Consider the following 18,337-nt stretch of genomic DNA (forward strand, 5'->3'; position numbering starts at 1 on the left):
GATGATGGCTTCCTCTTGATCAATTCATACCATTTCTCCTCAAAACCTATGTTGCTCGGACTCTCCAAAAATATTCATAGGTGCGTGTCTTTTTGGAGGATCCGACACGGGTGCGGCAGCTGTTTTGGAGAATCCGCGCAACATAGCTCAAAACAAGGTTGTTCCTGTTTCCCTTTTTTATTAAAAATAAAATAAAATAAAATTTAAGATTAGAATGTAATTGTTCCTTATGTCGAGGGTCTATCGAATATAGCCTCTCTACCTTCTTAAGGTGTAATACTCTATATTTTTCATAAGGATGTATTGGTCATTAGCAAAATAATAATAATAATAATAAGAAACTAACTTTAAAAAAAAATAACAAAACAAATCAAAAAAAATAATAAAAAAGAGACAAGTAAAGAAAAGGGCCGAAGCCCCTTTCTCTGCCCAAATCAAAAAGGAGAAAAAGAAAGGTCTTGGTGTAACCAAACCAGAAGCAAAAGAAAAAGGGGTTTTAAAAAAAAGAGAAATCCCTAGCCAACGCAAATATCACGGCACGGCAGAAGCAGCAACTGAGAAAAACGAAAAGGGGAAAGGTTTCTGGTGTTACCTCAGTGCCAAATATCGTTTCCATTAAATATTGGTATATATTATGTAGTCTCAGTGATAAGCCCAGGTAATTGCATATATTTTTCCTTCTTTTGAAACAATAGTAGTTTTTATACATGATTCTTCGCGAGACTAAGCAAATATAATATGAGATTTGAGTCTGAGTTAGAAGAGGAGGTTAGAAACTAAGAGAAATCCATAAACCTTTTCATGAATTAAGCGGGCATATTATATGAATAGGTTGGAGTTTTAGATTAATAATTAGTCATCCCGTGGGTGAATATAATTCGGCGAATTAAGATTCAAATATGAAACCTCGAGGGTTGGGTATTCTAAATTAGCTATGAATTAGCCTAAACATAGAAATTAATATAAGACCGATATTATGTAATTATAGATTGAATTGGAGGAAGTTGTACGAATTGCTCGAGGTGAAGCATTTGAAATTTTGGCATGAGTACTGTGAGTAGTAATCTTACCGCAATTTGTGTTTTCATAACTTGCATGATTTACACATAATTTTTAATATGAATATGTTACCGATTATTTTGAGTTACATGTGGGACAAGTATTTTACTCGATATGATACCGAAATAGTTATTTGAGATGAATACCGTGATTTTAAATATTTTCATTGTCACTAGATCTGTTTTACCGTTACTTGAATTTATTGTTATCGAAAGGAAATTATATGATTTGATAAGAACCGAAATGCCCTATATTGTTTTAAAATAGTTTCTACGAGTATATACGGATTACATAGACAAGTATAAATGGGAGTAGACATTGAAGGATCCCGTAGCTAACGGCGGGTTCGTTAGACCTGGTGCACCTTGTATTTACTGATTACAAAGTACAGTTATAGCCCTCGCTAGTGGGAAGGTAGAACTAGCATACCGTTACCGATTTCCTTCGAGTAGGGACTACCGTTATATTTGACTTCTTGCGAAGAAGTCCACAGTTATACCGATTACATGATCCGTTCATTGAAACCTCCCAAATTTGAATATTGATATTATACAGTGGTTACCGAGCTTATTACTGAATTATTAATTGTATTATACTACAAGAAAGGTGTGATGAGGCTGAAAATTATTTATTATTTCTGAAATGACATTTTTATATTATCTTCTGTTTGAGATACTAGCATGTTTTCTGACTTGTCCCCAATAAAAACGGTTGGGGTTAAGTATTATTACTCGCTGATCTAGCGACTCACTCCCCGCTATTTTTTTTCCAGAGACAACAGTTGAAGGGCGAGGATTTCGTTAGCCAGACGCACAAGTTGATAATTTCTGGTGAGCCCCGCATTTGTTCGTGTGGGCGGAGATTTTATTTATTATTATGGTCTTTTCTTTGAACTCTTAGAGTCGCTCCATAGTTAAATCTTTTAGTGTCTTGAGTATTCTTCGTTATTATAGATTTATGTTGAGTATCACTCATTCTTATCAAATTTGGAGATAAAGTAGTATTTCTAGTTGTTGGTGGGTGGACTATTAAAGGTAGATATTTATTTTGGTTAATTGATAAGGTAATTGTCATTTGAATTACTATTAGGATGTTTGGTTGCTGATTTGAGACAGGGAAAATTTTGGGATAGTCCAAAAATAAGGGAAACTCTATCCGATTTTCTGTAAAATACCGATAAGGCTTACTTGGGAGCACTTGCTCCTAAGCGCCGGTCATGATCCTAAATTGGGTCGTGACAAAGTTGGTATCAGAGCTTAGGTTATTCTTGTGACTAATGGAGCACACGTCGCTAGTAGAATCTCAATTATGGTTATGTAGCCGGCCATTCCCATAATCGTGATTCTGCGAGGGTGTGATAGGATGTGTCTTGTCTTTCTTTCTTTATTATTCCACCGTACGTGTGTGGCGATTAGGGTCAGATAACTGATTATCCTATTCGTGTATGGTTCAGACCAATTATCCTATAATAGAATTTGGCTAGAGGTTCAAACTTCAAATACGTCAAATTTCGCCAATGGATATGCAGCCCTCTCCAAGCAAAGAAATGCTACATAAGTAGTATATAAGACCAGTGAAAGGTTCATTGTGCCGTATGAGGTGCTTTCTGGTAAGATGCGTAATAGGGTTCATTTCGAAAATTTATACCAGCCCACTATTACAGCGATAGAGGAGTGCTATCACAAAAAGAAAGAGATCTTTATGGATATAATAGATAAACATGAGAAAAATGAGCAACGGAATAGGGGCTATAAAGTTCTCATGCACCTAAAAGATTATGGGGAACAACAAAATATTCTTAGTAAAGTTCCTAAAGTTGAAACTACTAAGTTTACTATTTCTGATAGTTCAAAGGATCCTTAAAGGTTTTAGTAGAATACTTACCACGTTATGAGCTATAAGATATTTCATGAAGAGTTCTATGGAACAGACAACTTTTAGACTAGAGAACATGGCGAATACATGAAATGCTACTATTTTCTTAGAGATGCCAACAAGAGCAACACAACTAATTTGGGGATAATTTCACTAAAGTGTTTATGAATCACTTCTTTCTTGACAGTTTGTTGTCACACCTCCTTTTTCCGCCCCCGCGAGGGGTGAAGGAGTTTTTCCAATAAAAGGACAATCGAAACGGGATTTGTTTATTTATTTCAGAGTCGCCACTTGGGAGATTTAGGGTGTCCCAAGTCACCAATTTAATCCCGAATCGAGGAAAAGAATGACTCTGTTTAACAGTCCGCGAACCAAAAATCCGGATAAGGAATTCTGTTAACCCGGGAGAAGGTGTTAGGCATTCCCGAGTTCCGTGGTTCTAGCACGGTCGCTCAACTGTTGCATTTAGCTATTATCTGATTTTTACATGAATAACCTATGTGCTGATTCTACTTTTTACTGCTTTTACATATACATATTTATTTGAGAGAGTGAACGCCGTTTAAAGTATGTTTTCGGATTGCGCCGCATCAGATGAACCCGCAATCTTAGGCACACTCTATTCAACGTTTTAGGACTTGGATTCGGGCCGCATAAAATGCCCACCCATATTTAGGAATGTAATTTACTAAATCCGCACCTAAAGATTCTAGCGCGTTATTATCTTTTGGGAGGGCCGTGAAATTCGCTAAACGGCCCTTCCCGACTTCTAAAAAAAAATTCTTAAACCTTTACTGAGGGTCCTGTAATTTTTTATTATTATTATATATTTTTTTTGTTTTTATTTGACGAAGCTCGTCTCATTTATTTATTTATTTTTTTAAAAAGAAAGTAACTACATTTCTATTTTTATTTGTCTCTAAATAAAGAAAAATCCTGGTTAATTACATGCTAAAAAAAACCGTAACTTATTTAATTAATAGATTACAACAGATGCTAACGAAAATTGTACTTGAACTTATAAAAATGGAAAATTGTTTCGCGCCTTATTCCATAAGCTAATATTACTAAAAATGGAATTATGTATAAAAAAACGTACAAGATTGACTAACGTTACTACAATTAGCCATTTTTAACTGTGGTGAGGTTAACTAAATGATCAAAGCTATAGACTAATTCATTAACCCTAATGGATTCGCAATTTAACTATACTAAATGCTTATTGAAACTACTCTACATTAGTGTAAGTATACTTAATTATTAATACATAAAATTATCAAATACGGCCTTTATTTATTTATTTATTTATTTTTATTATTATTATTGGAACTATAATGTTGACACTACCTAACCACCTTACATTTACATTTTTATCAAGTCCACAATCTATCTATGTGAGATTATTTGTAACATGAATTAATGTCAATACTGATGAGAGTATAATCACTTAAGAGGATTAATGGAAATTAGTTTTAACCATCTAAACGAAATACTAATCGGGTTTTGACTAAGTACTCTATCTCGTTTGTGGACTACTTGAATATATGCATGAAAACAAACAACTAACTAGAGATATGCTACTTATCATGATTTACCCCATTAATCTAACAAAATTGAAAGGTTCATGTTATATCAGCGCATGACCATTTATACAATTCCTTCTCCTTTCAGTCCAATTATACAAAAAAAATTTAAAACAGTTCACAAAGAAAAACTAAATAGACCAGATTGTATATTATCTACTTTATTGAAGCGGTTGGATTTTATTGTTGCATTTCAACTTCAAAGCTTTATCACTACAAGATTCGAATGTGTACCTGGAATTCGAATTACAAATAGAGAGAAAAGAGGTCAGGAGCAACAATGTACAGCAGTAGTACAACAACAGAATCCCACAGCAAATAACAGCAACAAAAACCAGCAATAACCAGTGTAACAATGGTCAGAACCAAACTGAAAAATCCCGGAAAGCCTGACTGAAAATCAGTAGCACTAAACGCCAGCACACAGAGGCAATAACAAAGTTCCGACTTCAGTGGTAAAGAAAAGGACCTCATTTTCAGTTTTTAGCTCTCAAAGACTGATTTTCAGTTCTGAAAAATTAGCCTATTTCTCACTTTTAAGTTCTGAAAATTTTTCTCCTCTCAATTTTTTCCAGTCCCCTATCTCTATATCAACTCCTCCTCTTTATAGGCTAGAACTAAACATTATTTATTCAAAGTTTTTCACTTTCAGCCTGTATATTCCCTCCCATGTGCATCTATACACTTTTATCATTAATCCCATGCTTATTTTCTGATTTCCCACCCTTAAAGATACCAGACAGGGTGTATTCTGCACTACTAATTCCCTTTTCATTAAATAATTCATTAATTTAATTGTACACTGAATATTCAACTGGCAGACTACTAACACTAAACATTTTAAATCTTTTAACACCCAAAAATCCCCCTAAAAGCCCCCTATTATTATTGCCTTGCCCTCACTCTTAACAATCTGTATTTAAACCTCTCTGATTTACAACTACACCAAATCACTACACAGCTACAACCAATCCTTAAGTCAAATTCACACAAATGATTCAAGCATCAAAACAAAACAAAGAAATGATTCAGGCTGTATTCGTCCAAACAAAGCAGTCATAAACTAACTTTTCGACGAAGTTGTTCAAATCAAATGTAGCTTATAACGCACACTCAAACAAACAGAAGAAAACCTTGACCAAATAAAAAGGTCTTGAAGAAGAAGGAGAGCTAATGAACAAGACAAGATTACAAAATAACACTTTAAACAAAGAATCAATAATCCGAAAAATAGAATGAACAAAACAAGATTACAAACAACACTTAAAACCAAAACCATAACAGAAAAATAGATCAAATGAACTAAATAATCTTGAACGAAAAATATGAAACTTGAACGAACCCAAGTCGAAACTCGGACTTGAACTATTGGAGGTCGAACGGACTGTTTGTGAGCGTTTGTAAAAGGACGAAGCAGAAGCTGGTCATTTGGACTGTGGTGGATTAGCATGGAGGGAGGAGGGTGGTCGTGAGGCATCGAGAAGCAGCAGCGACAGCAGCTAGGTTCGCTGCTACCATGGTCGACGTGAGGAGCACCAGCTGGACGACGGGGAGCAGCAGCGGCACTAGCTGGACGACGGGGAGCAGTGGGGTCGTGGTGAGGCTGCTGCTCGTCGTAAGCGAGCAGCTGAACAAGCGTTGGGCAGTGGGGTAGTCGACGGGGCAGTGGGGTGGTGTTGAGGCGTCGAGCAGTTGGAGGTGGTGGTGAGGAGCTGGAGTGGAGTGGTCGACGGGGCAGTGGGGTGGTGTCGAGGTCGACGTGAAGCTGCCATGGCTGCTGCTCGTCGTAGGCGAGCAGCTGAGCTTGTTTGGTCGTCCATGGCTATTTCGCGAAAGGAGAATGAGCAGCTGCCATGGCTGTTTCGTGAAGGAAAAGAAACAACGTTTATGGAGGAGAAGAAGTCGTTTGGCGACTTGAAGACGAGGATGATGGCTGGAGAAGATTTGGTTTTTTTTTCTCTAGGGTTTCTTCTTCTTGAAGAAGAAGAAGAAGAAGAAGATAGGTGAAGCTTCTTGAAAAATATCGGCTGATGCATAAGTGTAGGGTTTGGGTAGTTGGGTTGTGGATCAAATAGGGTATGGGTCATGGGTGTGGGCCTGGTATTGTTTGGGTTGGGTAGAAGTGTTTTGGGCCTTATTTTTAATTCCGAAAATTGGCCCAATCCGAGTTTGTTCTTCTTCTTCTTATTATTATATTTTTTTGATAAAACTAAAATTCTAAATTGAGTCACAAACTAAATTAACTCCAAAAATACTAATTAAACTCCTAACAACAATTATCATACACAATTAAACACCAATTAAAACAAAATTGCATAATTTGACATTAACTGCTAACAATGCAAAAAATTCCTATTTTTTGTGATTTTCATTTTTGTAAAACAAACTTAATTAAATACTAAATGAAAATGTGATATATTTTATATTTTTATTAATTAAAACAAATAAACATGCACTCATAAAAATACAAATAATTATACAAAAATACCACAAAATAACAAAAATTGCACACAAAGGAAACTTGTTTTATTTTAAATTTTTGGGAGTAATTCTTTCATAGGGCAAAAATCACGTGCTTACATTTGTGACATGAACTTGCAAGCTAGATCATTTAAGAAAATGATTTAGACGTTGGGTATAATTACATATAACACCAAACCTTCTCAGCTGGATACGCAAGCAACATCTTAAGTTTCGAGGCTTGTTGAAAGGTTCATCAATTGTTCAAACAAGGTAGTAACTGCATATATGAAGATTGAAGACTTAAACCTATTTTATAGCAATTGCACTTACCAGAAAGATTGAAAATATGGAAATGATAGGCGTGCAAAAACTCACATAAGAAGATCGAGATTAAAATATCTTTTAGTATGAATTTTATTATGAGTCGAAGATTTAAAAATCAAGAATGTTTTGAGATGTTAAGTGATCCTTTTCAGGTTGCCACATCAATGAAAAATTTATAGTAGTTAGATATGTGTTTAATACTTTTAAGATTCAAGTTAAGAGAAGGAAACCCTTGCTAACCAAGTTGTACTTGATATGATTGACTCCAAAGTACAGATGGATATGGATTAATTATCTTGTTACCATGCTACCCTCGATTACTATGAAAAGAATATTAGGTTTGGCAAACTTTAAAAGCTGGTTTTGTCCAAAAAGGGGATTATAAGTTTTAGATACGAGCAAATTATATATTTTGAGTTAACGGTTATAGAAGAAAGGTTGTTTGGATCTCATAGGTACGGTAAGGGGCACAAGAGAAGAAATGCTTAGTTTGAAAAACAAAGGTGTATCATAATGAGAGATTCCCTAATGTATCCCTAAAGATTTACTAGGACTACTTCCAATATGAGAAATAGACTTCGGTATTGAGCTGATACCTGACACGCAAACTATATCATATGGCACCAACAGAGAACAAAGTTGAATGAGCTAATTGAATAATTGAGAGACCTACTATATACAGGTTTTATCATACCGAGTGTTGCACCATGGGGTATACCAATATTATTTGAAAAAAGGGGAGGGGGGATGAGTCTTTAAGAATGTGGGCCAACTACAGATAATTAAATAGGATAACAATACACAACAAATATCCCATGTCTTGTATAGATAACTTGTTTGATCAGTTACAAGGAGCCATAGGCCTTTAGTCTGGTTATCATCAACTTAGAATAAGAAAGGAAGATATTTTGATATTGCTTCTGTACTCGGTACAAACATTATGAGTTATCTGTGATGTCCTTTAGATTGGCCAATGCTCCAATTGCATTGATGTGTATAATGAATATGGTGTTCAAAGTTGCTTTTGGAGAAAAAAATTCATAGTTTTTACTTACTATATTCTCGTACCCAGGAAGAGCACGAGAATTACTTGAAAAATATATCAAACATGCTGCAGGAAAATCAATTTTTTCTAAGTTCTTCAATTAGCTGGACTCGATGGTATTCATAGGACACATGGAATCTAAGAATGAAAAATATGACAGATTCTAAGAAGATAGAAATAGTTCATAAATGGCTGAGATCCATTTCCTCTACAGATATTACTTTTGGCTTGACAAGCTAATATAGGCATTTGTGTAGGATTTCTCTAGAATAGCACTACCACTCACCAAGTTAACATAGAAAATCGCTAAATTTTAGTGGATGGAGAAATGTACAACGAGAAAGCATGTTTGACAATCACACTAATATTAGCTTTATTCCAATAGGCTCTAGAGGATTCACGATGTTATGTGATACTTTGAGGGCAGGATTAGGATATTTTCTCATGCAAAATAGTCGTGTGATAACCTATGCTCTAAGGAATATTGAAGAAGCTCAAGTCGTATTATGCCATTCATGATTTGGAGATGGTCATATTGGTGTTTCCTTTTAAGATTTAGAGACACTATCTATACGAAGAAACCTATGAGATTTATACCTAGCACAAGAGCCTGAAGTACATTTAAAACTAATAGAGATAAACATTTAGCAATGTTGATGCAGGGAACTACTGAAGATATAATTGTACTATTTTGTACTGCTCGGGAAAGATAAATATTATAACTTATGCAAAAAAAAAATTATGGATGATTTGACGCATTTAGCTCCTGTAAAGATACTTTTGGACAAAGATATCCATAGACTAGAACGTACAAGTATTAGATTCAATGAAAAAAAAATTCAAAGACATTATTGGCTATTAGTCAAGCCCGATGTAGATGTATAAAGGCTAGCCAATACGAGGATGAACGATTGTTTAATTACCGAGATTTATTTACATCCTTGGTAAAAGCAAGGATATGATTGTTAATAGTAAGGATATTCTCCGACTCGGTAATTAATTATGTGTAGCAAACATATATGGGCTGAGACAAGCTATTCGTGATGGAGCTCACAACTCCAGATACAGTGTATATCTCAGGTCTATAAGATGCACCATGACTATAAAAAAAATTGATTGGTTGGATAAGAAAGAAGGGAAAAAAACTCGTTAACTTTGTTTCTAACTATTTGTCATGTCAGTATGTTAAGGCAAGCACTTGCGACTCACAGGCCCACTAAAATAACTCAAGATTCTGAAGTGAAAATACAATAAAACAATACATATATGACTAAATTACTCAAACCATTAGAGGTATGATTATATATGGGAAAGTTGTATATTGACTTACCAAGAAGGCACATTTCTTGCTAGTCAAAACTTCTTATAGTGAGGTAAAGTATGCATAGATATGCATGAACAGAAAATTATCTGACTCAATAGTGCTCTATTGTCCATCAGCTCTAATAAACTATTGCATTCACTTCATCATTTGAAAACCTTTTCAAGAAAGGTTAGGTACACGAGTAGATCTTAGTACTAGTTTTATCGCACGCAAACACAAAGTCCAAAGGTGCTATACATATCTTGGATGATATATTGAGAGAGTGTATTCTTAAGTTTGGAGGTAGTTGGGATGCTTATCTACCTTTAGCTGAATTTGCTTACAACAATAGCTTCTAGTCCAGTATTCAAATGGCACCGTACGAAGCATTGTATGGTAGAAGATGTCGTTCTCCTATTGGATGGTTTGAAGCTGATGAGACTAACTTATTGGGACCCGACCTAGTACAAGAAGCTATGGACAAGGTCTAGTTGATCAGACAGAGATTGCTTGCAGCTCAAAGTAGACAAAAGTCTTATGCTGATAAGAGAAGAAGAGATTTAGTGTTCACAATTGGGGACAAAGTGTTCCTACGAGTCTCCCCTATGAAAGGTGTGATGCGGTTTGGGAAAAGAGGCAAGTTGAACCCCAAGTTTATAGGACCGTATGAGATACTAGACCGAGTGAGAGCGGTGACTTATTGTTTGACACTTCCTCTTGAGTTATCTTTTATTCACCCAGTGTTTCATGTTTCAATGCTAAGAAAATGTATATCAAACTCATCTCGCTTGAAGCATCAACTATACCGCTTGATGAGAAGTTGTCTTACGAGGAAGAGCCGATGACAATTGTTGATAGACAAGTAAGAAAGCTACGGTCAAAAGAAATTGTGTTCGTAAAAGTTTTATGGAGAAATCATGTCGTTGAAGAAGCTACTTGAGAAATAGAGGATAATATGCGAGTCAAGTACCCCTATTTGTTTCAGTCTACAGATACGTACTTGAATTAAATTCGGGGACCGAATTTCATAAGGTGGGGAGGATGTAATACCCTATATTTTTCATAAGGGTGTATTGGTCATTAGCAAAATAATAATAATAATAAGAAGAAGAAACTAACTTAAAAAAAACAAATAAAAAAAAATAAAAAAAAGAGACAAGTAAAGAAAAGGGCCGAAGCCCCTTTCTCTGCCCAAATCAAAAAGGAGAAAAAGAAAGGTCTTGGCGTAACCAAACCAGAAGCAAAAGAAAAAAGGGATTTAAAAAAAAAAAGAGAAACCCCTAGCCAACGCAAACATCACGGCATGGCAGAAGCAGCAACAGAGAAAAACGAAAAGGGGAAATGTTTCTGGTGTTACCTCAGTGCCAAATACCGTTTTCATTAAACATTGGTATATATTCTGTAGTCTCAGTGATAAGCCCAGGTAGTTGCATATATTTTTCCTTCTTTTAAAACAATAGTAGTTTTTATACATGATTCTTCGCGAGACTAAGCAAATATAATATGAGATTTGAGTCTGAGTTAGAAGAGGAGGTTAGAAACTAAGAGAAATCCATAAACCTTTTCATGAATTAAGTGGGTATATTATATGAATAGGTTGGAGTTGATAGATTAATAATTACTCATCCCGTGGGTGAATATAATTCGGCGAATTAAGATTCAAATATTGAACCTCGAGGGTTGGGTATTCTAAATTAGCTATGAATTAGCCTAAACATAGAAATTAACATGAGACCGATATTATGTAATTATAGATTGAATTGGAGGAAGTTGTACGAATTGCTCGAGGTGAAGCATTTTGAATTTCGGCATGAGTACTGTGAGCAGTAATCTTACCGCAATTTGTGTTTTTCATAACTTGCATGATTTACACATGATTTTTAATATGAATATGTTACCGATTATTTTGAGTTGCATATGGGACAAGTATTTTACTCGATATGATACCGAAATAGTTATTTGAGATGAATACCGTGATTTTAAATATTTTCGTTGTCACTAGATCTGTTTTATCGTTACTTGAATTTACTGTTATTAAAAGGAAATTATATGATTTGATAAGAACCGAAATGCCCTATATTGTTTTAAAATAGTTTCTACGAGTATATACGAATTACAGAGACAGGTATAAATGAGAGTAGATATTGAAGGATCCCGTAGCTAACGGCGGGTTCGTTAGACCTGATGCACCTTGTATTTACCGATTACAGAGTACAGTTATAACTCTCGCTAGTGGGAAGGTTGAACTAGCATACCGTTACCGATTTCCCTCGAGTAGGGACTACCGTTATATTTGACTTCTTGCGAAGAAGTCCACAGTTATACCGATTACATAATCCGTTCATTGAAACCTCCCAAATTTGAATATTGATATTATACAGTGGTTACCGAGCTTATTACTGAATTACTAATTGTATTATACTACAAGAAAGGCATGATGAGGCTGAAAATTATTTATTATTTCTGAAAGGGCATTTTTATATTATCTTCTATTTGAGATACTAGCATGTTTTCTAACTTGTCCCCAATAAAAACGGTCAGGGTTAAGTATTATTACTCGCTGAGCTAGCGACTCACTCCCCGCTATTTTTTTTCCAGAGACAACAGTTGAAGGGCGAGGATTTCGTTAGTGAGACGCACAAGTTGATAATTTCTAGTGAGCCCCGCATTTGTTCGCGTGGGCGGAGATTTTATTTATTATTATGGTCTTGTCTTTGAACTCTTAGAGTCGCTCCATAGCTAAAAATTTTAGTGTCTTGAGTATTCTTCGTTATTATAGATTTATGTTGAGTATCACTCATTCTTATCAAATTTGGAGATAAAGTAGTATTTCTAGTTGTTGGTGGGTGGACTATTAAAGGTAGATATTTATTTTGGTTAATTGATAAGGTCATTATCATTTGAATTGCTATTAGGATGTTTGGTTGCTGATTTGAGACAGGGAAAATTTTGGGATAGTCCAAAAATCAGGGAAACTCTGTCCAATTTTCTGTAAAATACCGATGAGGCTTACTTGGGGGCACTTGCTCCTAAGCGCCGGTCATGATCCTAAATTGGGTCGTGACATAAGGTAGGGGTAAGGTTTGCGTACACACTATTTTCCTCATACCCCACTCGTAGGATTATACTAGGTTTGTTGTTGTTATTGTTGTTGTATTAGAATGTAATTAGTTTGTAACTATATTTTTTACCAAAACTGTGATCTCACAAGTGGGGTATGGGGAGGGTGGGGTGTACACATACCATTTCCCTACCTTGTGTGAGGTAGAGAGTTTGTTTCCGATAGACCATCAGTTCAAGAAAAACATTTTTCAAGCATATTTAAAAAATATAAGAGAAAAAGTTATGATGAAAATACTGAAGAAAAGAGAAGTATTGACAGCAAAAATAATAAAGATAATCAAGCAAACGAATAGTAACAATTTGAAGAATTAGATAATAATATAATAAAAATAAAGTCTTTGTTGTCCTGAAAATCACCAAATTCCACTCAATGCTACTTGTAATTGACATCCCCTCCCATTTGCACAGCATAAAAAATTGTACATTAAAGTGCAGTTAAATTTCTAACACAAATGATATCCTATGTATCAATGTGAAAATAACTTTTTCAAATTCTTTTCTTGTCAAAAGTAACAGAGCATTTCTATGGACATACACAAAATAATTCTTATCATTCATAATTGAGTATTGTTTCTATACATACAATTAAAATAATTAATTATAATCGAATATATGTCTGTAACAAATTAAACCATAAGAAATAAGTAAAATGAAATCTTTGTTTGAAGAAGTGCGTGCAGATTTATCAATTCTAGGTGAAGATACTTACAGAATGTAAGGATTATATTTACTCAATTCTGCCTTCCTTTTCTATGCACAAAAACATTTAAGGAGCTAAGCATAATCAATAATTTAGATTTGTGTAATCCATTTAAATCAAGATGCTTAATTCTATGAATTATGGCATTTTCTGGTCAAAGTTTCTGTTTTTAATCTTGGAAGCTTGAAAGTAGTGTATTTTTGTTCTTTCTCTCATTTGTTTGGTTTTATTCTTCATCATCTTAATAGGCTTGCATTGAATTTTGTATTTGTGCTGTTTGTTTGATTCAATTTATTAAGTGACTGTGTTTGTTGTGGTCTTCTGTAAAATCTGATGTGGGGTTTTGAAATAACAACCAGATATGTAATATTGAGCTGGTTTAGTCATAAGCTTTATGCTAAAGGTGTCATCTTTAATGTTGTTTGTAGTTTAAAGATTGTTGAAGCAATCAGCTTTTGTGTAGATGTAGAGAAAGATGAAAGGGAATGTATGTGACATAAATCACTTGAATTTAGATGTGCTTTTGCCTCCTCGGAAAAAGGAAGAATTTTGATGTTAATTCATATACATAGTCCCCTCCTGCTGATAATATTCCAAGAATTTAAACTAGTACTAAGAATAGAACCAAATGGTCATTTAATCAAACTATGACCATTTGCAATGAATAATAAATAGACATGATCATAAATCTCACTCAAATTCCATGATTGTACAAAGCCTATTATCAATAGCCTTCAATGGAAACAAATTTACAAGTGGTAGGAATGAAAAAAAAAATGGACAACTTACTCTTTTGGACCCTCCTCTATAGTAAATTAAATTCCAATCTTAACCATAATAAGATTTCAATTTTCACACAAAAAGTAAAACAAACAGTTCTAGGCTCTCTATTGCTTCGTTTTACTGTTCTTGAACCAACGGTCGTGGTCGTTCGGAAACAGTATCTCTACCTTCATAAGTAGGGGTAAGGTCTGCATACACACTACCTCCCAAGACCCTATTCGTGGGATTTCACTGGATTTTTGTCGTTGTTGTGCTCTAAGCCTTGGCTCCAAAGATCTCCAGCATAGAAGAGAAAGTTCCATACACTGAAAAAACTGTAGCCATTACAATAATTGCACCATCACAAGCCAAACCATGCCATCTTAACTCATCTTTGAACACAATCAAATGAAACAAAGCAGGCAATACAAAGCCAAGAATAATGCACACACTGCTCCCAACAAGTGACAAGAAATCAGCAAAATTTGGTACCAATAATGCCACAATTGTCACTACTAAAACCACAATCCATCTTATCCAAAGACAATACCTCCCTTCACAAAATCTCCTTTCCATTACTTCATATACTGGATTCATCATAAGTGGAAATGTAAAGAATAAATTTATACAAAGACCAATTTGAACTAAGCTGCTAAGCCAACCTTGTCCAAGATTTGTGGTAATTATATCCTTTGTCTCTTCACCAAAAGCAAAATAGCCTAATACTCCAAAAGCACCATACATTAAAGATATTAAAGCCATTGACAAACCCAATATTTTACCAAATTTTGCCTTGTTTTTCATCTCAGCTTCTAAAGGCAAAACCATTCCAACACCTTCAAATGCATAAACAGCAACACCAAGACCATAGAAAAATACACTAAACCCACCAAAAGCTTCAAGAATATGACTACTTTTGAGATAAACCATCACATCTTCAACCATAACTACACCCATAGCTCCTAATTCAACAACATCAGCAAAAATACTCAAAGGGGCTAAAAGGGTAAGACTAGGAATTGAATTCAACCCCAACTGAAATGGAAAACAGCTCCAGATATACACTGTTTTAGGTGGAAACCCCAAGATTTTAGGACTTGGATTTGACTTGGAGTAATTAAAACAGTATGCTAAAGTATTAGCTATGAAAATCATGTAACTGATACAAAAACCAGCTTGTGATAACACAATCATAGCATCTACAGCAAACCTACCAATAGGTCCACAAACAGCAAATCCCAAATCACCAAAAGATGAGATTTCTGAAGTTTTAAGATGGGATTCAATTTTTCTTCTTGAAAATACAAGAAGCATCATACAATGGTAAGTTAAAAAGGCTACTGAAAATAACATAATAGCACCCATTATCCATCCTGTTCTTTTAAAAGTATAAGGAAGGCCAAGAACTCCTGCTCCAACTATAGCTATAAATACATTAGCAAAAGTTTTGGATGGTGAAGAAAGGTGTTGATTCTTGGCTAAAAGGGGTGTATCTTCTCTTGGGATTTGTAAGACATGAGAGGATGAACTTGCTTTATTATTTTTCTCAAACCCCATTTGGGAAAAATCTTAAATTCTTAATCAGGAATCTCAATACAAGTGCAAAAATCAGATAAAGATCAAAACTTTATTTCAAGATAGCCTCAAATTTGAGTGAAAATAGTGAATATGTGTTTTTGTGAAAAGGGGAAAAAGTTTTGAACTTTGCTTATGGTTTTTGCCTCTGCTAAAATCAAGAATCTAATACAAGTAAAAACCAGGGAGATAAAGATCAAAACTTTATATCAAGATTGCCTCAAATTTGGGTGAATATAGTGAATATTGGTTTGAAAAGGGGGAAAAAGTTTTGAACTTTGCTTATGGTTTTTGCTTCTGCTAAATTAATCAAGAATCTCAATCCAAGTGCAAAAATCAGATAAAGATCAAAACTTTATTTCAAGATTACCTCAATTTTGAGTGAAAATAGTGAATATGTGTTTGAAAAGGGAAAAAGTTTTGAACTTTGCTTATGGTTTTTGCCTCTGCTAAATTAATCAAGAATCTCAATTCAAGTGCAAAAACCAGAGAAAAATCAAAACTTTTATATCAAAATTGCAATCAAATAGTGTGTTTTTTGGAAAGGGGAAAAGGCTTTGAATTTTGCTTATGGTTTTGCTTCTGCCAGAATTCAGGAGTTTAGAAAGAGATTTAAAGGTGTCAAATCTTAAAATGGCTTTTTGGGAACTGTGGAGCTGTGGGCTGTCTTATCAACAGGAGTAAAACTTTCAAAAAGGACAAAACATGAAAGTGACAATTAAGCAATATTTATATTTGAATAATATTAAAGTTTATAGTTCGTACACGTCTCTTTTTTTGAAAAATTTGTAGTATTTGTTTGCAAAAAGAAGTATTCAAGTAAACAATAATCGTAGACGTGTCCATTTGTTAATTGAGAAAATATCTGCTTGCAAAAAGAAGTCATTCTCTTCCTCCTTTTTTCTTTTCTTTTTATCTCATTCTCTTTGTTTTATAGTTCTAGTTGAAAAGGACAGAATGCTATATTAACGACGCCTTTGATACATTATAGAACTTCTCAATAGTTTATGCATAGTGGTGATAAAAGAAAATAGGTATCCACTCATATTATTTATTAAAAAATAAATTATGATGAACTTTTTAAAAATAAATTAAATATAGATAAAAATCATATTATATATTTAGAAAATAGATAATCAATTAGTTTAATTTTTATATTTGTAAAGTTTCAAATTGGGGGTTTTCAAGTTTGGGAGACTAAGCTGGCGTTTGGCAATAGATTTCCCATTTTTTCTTTTAAAAAAAAACCTAATTTGGGTGAAGTTTGGTTTGAAGATTTAAATTTGTTTGGACATAATTTTTCAAAATACATTTCAATTTTTTTTGTTGAAAAAACATGAAACGTGACATATACCAATTAGTTCTAAAAACTATCAAAAATACTCATCAATACCAAAAAATAAACTTTTAATATTGTATTGGTCAAAATCTGACCGCTATGGTCGACCCAACCGGGACCCCGTCCAAATGGCGGGGTAAGGAAAGACGCCCTGACTTGCTGCAAACCACGTACTCACAGTGCCCGCTAAGTCGAAGAACAATACTCAGGGAACGAAGAAAACGAACGTGGTATGGAGGTGCTTTGACCCGAAAACATAGCAAGGACGCCATGACTATATATATGGAGGAGATCTTCCTAGAATGGTGGGGAGGGGAGGGGTTTTTTCTCTCTTTCCTCTCCTCTGTAATCTTCTCAGTGAAAAGAAGGCAAAACAACTTTCCATTAATAATGTACAACAGTCATCTCCATCAATAAGTGAGAGAAGAAATGAAAAATCTGAATAAGATTGATCGCCCCTATTTCATCTTATACATCATTTTCTGATTCGTTTATAGATCTGGAGTTTATTATGTTTGACTAAGATTTACCTCTTCATCCCCATCAATTGATTTAATCAAAAAGGTTTCAATATCTTTTGGTCAAACAATTTGGCGCCGTCTGTGAGGATTTCTTAGTGAAAGCTTCTTAGTCTCCTCCAGATCAAAAATTGGAAACATGATCGCCCACCAAAAAGAACGGTAAGTAAACCTCACACACCAACCTAGATCATGATGTTATATACAAGCAGAAATTGCAACCAACATTCTTCCCCGCACGCCGGGCAGCCTATGAACCAGCCAAAACGAGCCTAACCCGCACAGGACAAAGACGTAAAAAAAGGGGAAGGGAAAGAGAGCTGAATACGGTTACCGAATTCAGAAAACATCACCCCCATCAACTATTAAAACGCCAAAAAAGCGAGCAACGCCACAGATCCACCTTCATTCACCAACTCATCAAATCGAGATAAGGAGAATATCGTCCTGGCCCACCTTCTGCTGATTGCTCAAACAAGAATGCAGGTGCTGCGCGGGCGAGCGAGCGAGAGAGGAAACAACCCAACCGAAGAAGGGGAAATTACTACAAAACAATCGAAATATCGTCCATCAGACAAACCCAACTCCTAGGAAATGATACCCCTTAAGTGATACCCCCTCTCCCTCGCCAAGAAGGCGTCCCAAGAGAATTTTCATGGGGTCTTAAA

The 18,337-nt window shown here is 34.8% G+C and overlaps 1 protein-coding gene across 1 annotated transcript; it reads right to left on the bottom strand.

Annotated features, from left to right (window-relative positions):
• Positions 1-14,136: 14,136 nt before the first annotated feature.
• Positions 14,137-16,454, bottom strand: LOC104247086 (amino acid transporter AVT3B). Its single transcript, XM_009803032.2, has one exon. It carries the CDS (start codon positions 15,792-15,794, stop codon positions 14,514-14,516), a length of 1,281 nt encoding a protein of 426 aa, XP_009801334.1. The 5' UTR covers positions 15,795-16,454; the 3' UTR covers positions 14,137-14,513.
• Between the last annotated feature and the right edge of the window lie 1,883 nt (positions 16,455-18,337).

This window comes from Nicotiana sylvestris, chromosome 9, assembly GCF_000393655.2.
Source record: "Nicotiana sylvestris chromosome 9, ASM39365v2, whole genome shotgun sequence".
Taxonomy (NCBI): domain Eukaryota; kingdom Viridiplantae; phylum Streptophyta; class Magnoliopsida; order Solanales; family Solanaceae; genus Nicotiana; species Nicotiana sylvestris.